This window comes from Archocentrus centrarchus, chromosome 4 (genome assembly GCF_007364275.1).
Source record: "Archocentrus centrarchus isolate MPI-CPG fArcCen1 chromosome 4, fArcCen1, whole genome shotgun sequence".
Classification (NCBI taxonomy): domain Eukaryota; kingdom Metazoa; phylum Chordata; class Actinopteri; order Cichliformes; family Cichlidae; genus Archocentrus; species Archocentrus centrarchus.
This window is the reverse complement of record NC_044349.1, coordinates 24,294,289-24,300,538: the sequence shown is the minus strand read 5'-3', so window position 1 is coordinate 24,300,538 and position 6,250 is coordinate 24,294,289. Positions and strand designations below refer to the sequence as shown.

General features: G+C 42.2%; 1 protein-coding gene across 1 annotated transcript; it reads left to right on the top strand.

Annotated features, from left to right (window-relative positions):
- Window positions 1–581: 581 nt before the first annotated feature.
- LOC115778881 (nuclear factor interleukin-3-regulated protein-like) lies at window positions 582–1,325 on the top strand. Its single transcript, XM_030727246.1, has one exon. The coding sequence runs from the start codon at window positions 582–584 to the stop codon at window positions 1,323–1,325; it is 744 nt and encodes a 247-aa protein (XP_030583106.1).
- The last annotated feature ends 4,925 nt before the right edge of the window (window positions 1,326–6,250 follow it).

Genomic DNA, 6,250 nt, shown 5'->3' with positions numbered 1-6,250 from the left:
TGTCACTAATAAAAGCCCTCTATTTCCTATAAAATAAACTGTAGCCATTTATATGTTTAAAGTGGCATTCAGGATGAATTCAGTTACATAAAGTTGCAAATACACAACAGTTATGCACCTGCATTATTCAAAACATTACAAGATTAAAAACTAGCACTGCACCAGCTTATGATTTTCATCATCGCGCAATCTAGTTTCTCAACCATGTGATTAATCAGCTTGCCTTAACAATAATAGAAATCTATGGAGAAGCTATTTTCTCTTACCAGAGCCCAAAGTGACAAAGTGGCTATAAATGTCTTGTTTTATTTGACCTAGAATCCAAATGTAAGACATATTCAATTTATAATTATGTATAATAACTATAGATATATTTTTACATTAAACAAACTGTAACCACAAAATATTTGTGGTTTTGTGTTCTTTTTAAACAACATAACAATTCAATAATAAACAAACTGCAGATTAGTTTCCTGCTAATTAATCCATTACTTAATCAGCTAATCACTGCAGCTCCACTAACTGTTCTCTTCTGGTCCCCTTGATTTCAGGTCTCTGCTGTGACTCAGTTTTCATTTACCATGGAGCCCCTATCACTGGCTTTTCATGGGGGCCAAGAAAACCATGTTTCACATGTGGAAAATGATCTGGTACGCAAAGGACCCCGTCGCAAGAGGGAATTCATACCTGAAGAAAAGAAGGATGCCCTCTACTGGGAGAAACGTCGCAAGAATAACGAGGCAGCCAAGCGGTCACGGGAGAAGAGAAGGATGAATGACTATGTGCTGGAGACTCATCTTATGGCTCTGAAAGAAGAAAATGCCAGGCTCAGTGCTGAATTAATGGCCATCAAGCTTCACTTTGGCTTGGTTCACCCTGCAGCCTACACAGGCCACCAAAGTAACCAACTGCAATGCCATTTCAACAGCAGCACCCAGCCTTTAAGTGCCGCTAGTACCCATCAACATTCCCTACAGAGAAACTACTACTGGGGTGGTAGAGAATCTTCTCTTATGACCAATCACCAACCTTCAAACCCTGTTTTGATTCCTGCATATGCCCTCCATACCATGAGAGGCTATTCAGTTTTCAACAGATCAGCTACTAGTGGCTCTGGCCTCCTTACTCCCCTTGTCCTTCCTCGAAATCTCCTGCCAACCCAGTCACCCCTACTGAAGCCCATACCAACGAGAGTCCTCTCAGATGAAGAGGAGGAGCAGCAGGTTCCAGGAGTGCTGTCCATGTCGTGCCCAGTTCCACCTCATAAAATAACCACCAAAAGAGGAGAAACCCATTCTCCACAAAGACAATATGTGTCTGACTGACTGTGAAATATAGAAAAATTCATCTGCTGTACAGTTTGGTTAACCAAGAAACATATTTTTAATATCTTTTTCACTACTGTCATGCATTCCTGCTGGCAATGTAATTGTATTTCTGGAAACTAACAGTTCAAGGTACACACTCGTCTCAAAATGAATACTTTTCAAGTGTATGCAGCATACAAACCTTCGCTCTCTAAAATTTTTGCTTATCAACAGTCATTTCTAAGTTGCTGACCATTCCCGTTACAGGGACACAAATAACATAGTAAAGTAGTGAGTACATATTTTTAAAATACAGTCCATTCATGTTGAGCTCACAACACACAATGCTGCACCACAAAAACGGATCCCTGAAACCCATTCATCTTCTGAGAAAGTACCTGTATGTCCTTCTGTGTATTTTCCCAAGAAAGCACACACGAGACAAAGTACACACACAATTGGGGGTGATAGTCACATGTGAGTCATGGACAAAGAAACGGCACTCATTCATCTATGCTCACCATTCTCACCTTAGAGAACTGATAATTTTATGCAAAACTGTGACTGCATGAGATGTGCGTCCAATGTCAGTTTGTTTCACTGGTGTTGAGGCAGCTGACAATCAAAGTGCATAATCAACTATATCACGTGTTGCCTTTGGAAACTGTAAGCTACAATCTGCCTCCAAATGGAAAGAGTGAAGTATGATGATGATTTGTTTTGCTGGTTTTGCCATGTGTGCATTTTGTTCCATAACTGTGGCCACAATTTGTTTTTATGCTTCCATTATTACTTGGAAACCATGAAATTGTTTTTAATAGTGATTAACATAACATTGATTAAAACAAATGAATAACAGCATTTTGAACAACGTCGTCAGTTTATTCTTTGACACAGTACTCACAAAGGTTAAAACCCTTGGCTGTCCACAAACCAAGAAAACCAAGAAAATAATGAAAATAGTGTTATCATCCCACTGTCCGAAGAGAACCTGCGTCCTACACACACAAAGCCTCTACATGCCTCTGTGGCCGTGCTTAAGGGTTTTGGGCTTTGCAAGTAAACAGTCTAATCTCAGAGATCAAAAACAAAACTATTGCATAGAGTTACTAAAACAGTAGGTGTGAGCCTTTTTTTGGTTTTGGCCTCTGTTTCAGTGTATTTTTGAGTCAGCAGCAAGCAGCCCAGGCTGCAGCAGGTTGCTGGCTCAATGCCTGATAGTGCTGATGGCAACGTTGCTGCTGGCCAGGCACGCAGCCAGTCCTAATGGCTCAAAGACAAACTCAAAGAAAGAAAGACAGCAGCTGACGACCGAGTGAGCGTTTTGATTATAGGCAGTAATGCAATATTATACCAGCTGCTGTCATTATGACTACTGAAAATAAATTATAAAGCAACAGCAGATAAGCAACAGTAAAATGGAAATAGAAAATTTCAGAAAACTGAAACTATATATATATATATAAATAGATCTATTTATCTATACAGCACCAGTCAAAAGTGTCCAACTGGTTTTGACTGGGAATATATATTCCCAATCAAAACCAGTTGGACAATGTAGTTGACAATATTAATCCAGTAAGGGCCCCCAGGCTAAACCTGCAATACCTGAAACCATACCAGCTCGGATGTTGCCCGGATTAACAAGGTTAACAAGGGTGAGGAATCAGGGCATTACTAGGATCTTACAGCAATGTCGTTGGAATGTCATTCAGACTGGAGAAGTGTAGTCAGATGGTATCAAAGAGAGGGAAGGCCAGAACTGAGGGGATTTTTGCAGAAATTGAGGACAGCTACAAGTAGCCTTACTTCCAGAGAGTGAGGCAAGTCCTGAAGAGTCAGCTGAATGGGAAGAAAAAGATCCAGTCAATCAACACCTACACCCTGCCAGTTGTCAGATACCGTGCTGTGATAATAATCTGCCCAAAGGAGGAGACAGAAGCCACTGACATCAAGACAAGAAAGCTCCTTACCATGCATGGAGGGTTTCACCCTAAATCCAGCACCCTGAGACTGTACGTTAAGTGGAAGGATGGAGACCGAGGACTAGTGAGTGCCAGACCCCCTATCCTAGATGAAACAACAAAGATCCATGAGTAGATCAGGAAGATGGCCACAAATGATGATGTGCTTAGTGAATACCTCTGGCAGCAGAAACTTGAGAAAGAACAGGAATGGAATGTACCACTGGTAGATAGCAGAGGTGGCTGGTACTGAAAAATCCTACCAATGGCTGGACAAAGCTGGGCTGATAGACAGCACAGAGGCACTAATCATGGCAGCACAGGAACAAGCTCTGAGCACAAGATCGATAGAAGGTGCAGGCTGTGCAGAGATGCCCCTGAGACAATCCAGCCCATAACAGCAGGGTGCAAGATGCTAGCAGGCAGGGCATACATGGAACACCATAACCAAGTGGCTGGCATAATATACAGGAACATCTGTGCCAAGTATGACCTGGAAGTCCCGAGGTCAAATGGGATACGTCCCCACGGATGGTAGAAAATGACTGATTCTGTGGGACTTCCAGATACAGACAGACAAACTGGTAATGGCTAACCAAGCAGACATAGTAGCGGTGGACAAGAAGAGGAAGAAAGCTGAAGTGATAGATGTAGCAATAGCAAGTGATGGCAACATCAAGAAGAACAGCTAAGATACAGCACAGGACCCTCAAGCTCCCAGGCCTCTGAGGCCTCTTTGAGGACAAAAAGACTGTCCACAGGGCGAGTGGGGAACATATATATAAATATATATAATTACATATATGTTTTTTCAAGGTACTGTCCTAATTGTCTCTTAAAGTCGGTTTACTTAATTTTGTTTTCGGCAGAAATAACCAAAAGTAAAGTAATTGTTATTCTTGGTTTATTCCACCTAAGCTATTAGCTGTAGCACATTAGCCATTGTTTCTCTTTAAGAATACTGACAGATGACTAGCAAGAAGCTATTTACTACTGGCTAAGCAAAACTGCTATTTCAGAGAGATACACTTACAGAAGGTTTTAGAGTTGCCAAATTGGTCGTGTGGTCTTTAAACATTTATGGATATTAGAATAAACAAAACCGGTTATAAACCTGCTCTCACCAAAAATTTCTCAAAAAGTGCATGACATAGGGCCAGTGTTGCCAGATTTCGTGATAGAAACAAGCAACCAACTCAATCAAAACAAGCCCAAAAAAAAGCCCAACTGGCAACCCACCACATTGTGTAAAACTGAGGCGCTTTTAAACCATATAGCTCTATAGCAGTATAGCTTGTTTCTTTGTTTTGTCTCATTGTGTTTTGGAGTAGTGAAACCTATGTTTCTTAGCCACATTGAAGAGTTTTTCTTGTGTGTGTGTGTGTGTGTGTGTGGGGGGGGGGGGGGGGGGGGGGGGGGACAGGAGTCGCGCGGGGGGGGTTGTAGGAGCACAGGGGTGCCTAATCAGCGCCATATCACTGTTATTGATCATATCATATGCACAGCTGTTAAATACAGAAAATGCCGACTAGAGAAATAATTTCGTCGCATCATTTTGACGCCCTCCTCTTGTGAGGCGCCCCTATGCATTGCATATAGTGCATAGCCACTTTTTGCGGCACTGTCTCCCATCTGAGCTCGGATTTTTTTTTTAAGTGTGCTCTCTTTCTCCCACTCTTTATTATATTTTTTTTCTATATTTTCCCCACTTACTGGAGCTCATTCTTACGCTGCCTCCTCACTCTGGGCTGTTATCAGTGTTTTTTTTGTGTGGCCAGCCGGTCAACTTGTGCTGGAGCGATAACAGGAAACGGGGGATTGAAAGGGACAAACTACCTACCACTCCTCTTTTGCTTTATTATGGGGAGCTGGGAGATAATCAATGAGTTTCACTCGGAAAGAAAGTCAAGCCCAAATAAGCAACTTCACGTTTAAAAACAAGCCCAAAAAACCGTAACCCGCAACTCACGAGATTTGCACGCGACTTTAGAAAAAAACGACCCCAAAGTCGCTTATAATAAACGGACTTGGCAGCACTTGGCAGACCTAAGGGTCATGGAGGGGATTGTTTTTTTCTAAATGATTTTGTTTTATTTCAGCAACGCTGCACAAGAGTCCGGGGTGCAGAGCCAGCAAGTCAAATTTCAAGAGCAGGAGGTGAGTGGGGGTGACCTGAGTTTATATTTGGTGAAACGTTGACTGAGATATATTGTTGACATTTGTCAGTTCTACTGAAAGCAAGCTAGTTACAGTACAGCAACATTTAGCATCATATGTGTCACCGCAAATGCAGCCAAAGTCCAAGTTGTAACCTCAATCACAGTCTCACTCAGTCAGCTCAAGCAGAGCATGTGCTTTGTATAGAGACCTAGTGGCTATTTGCTGTGAAATAATGAGCAATAAACGAATCATAATTATTTATCCTCTCTGTAGTACTTACATATCAATTTGTGGTCCAACACAGCTCTTCAAAGGCCTAGAAAATTTTTCAATCTGGACACTTAGTGTGATCACAGACATCTGGGAGTACTGTACTCCTACAGGATTTTCTACTAAGGACGTACTAGTCGTTAGCCTAATTGTAAAGATGTTAATTAATGCCCAGTGGCATAAATGGTTGTCCTAAATGTTACGCAACCATCTGCCACCAGATAGAGCTGCAGCCCTGACTGTCTTAATCTTGGCCTGATATTTTTATTCGGTCTAACCTGAAGCACACCTCCCGGAAACACCGTCAGTTCCTTACTGCGCATTTCAAACTACTTCAAACTACTTTGTACAAAGAAGCGAAAAAACTAGAGGGACAAATGTGTTTGCACCTTGGAAAAAAACGACTACAGCAAAGAGTAGGACCCGGGGGGGGGGGGGGGGGGGGGGGGGGGGGGGGGGAGTACCAGGATTTTATGTTTCTGTTGGTCGGCACCATATGTAAAACACCGGGACACAACCACAGGTAATGCACCTGTACAGGCATAAACG

Excerpts from the sequence above, each read along its gene's own strand:
- LOC115778881 (XM_030727246.1), top strand. The coding sequence starts at position 582 with ATGGAGCCCCTATCACTGGCTTTTCATGGGGGCCAAGAAAACCATGTT.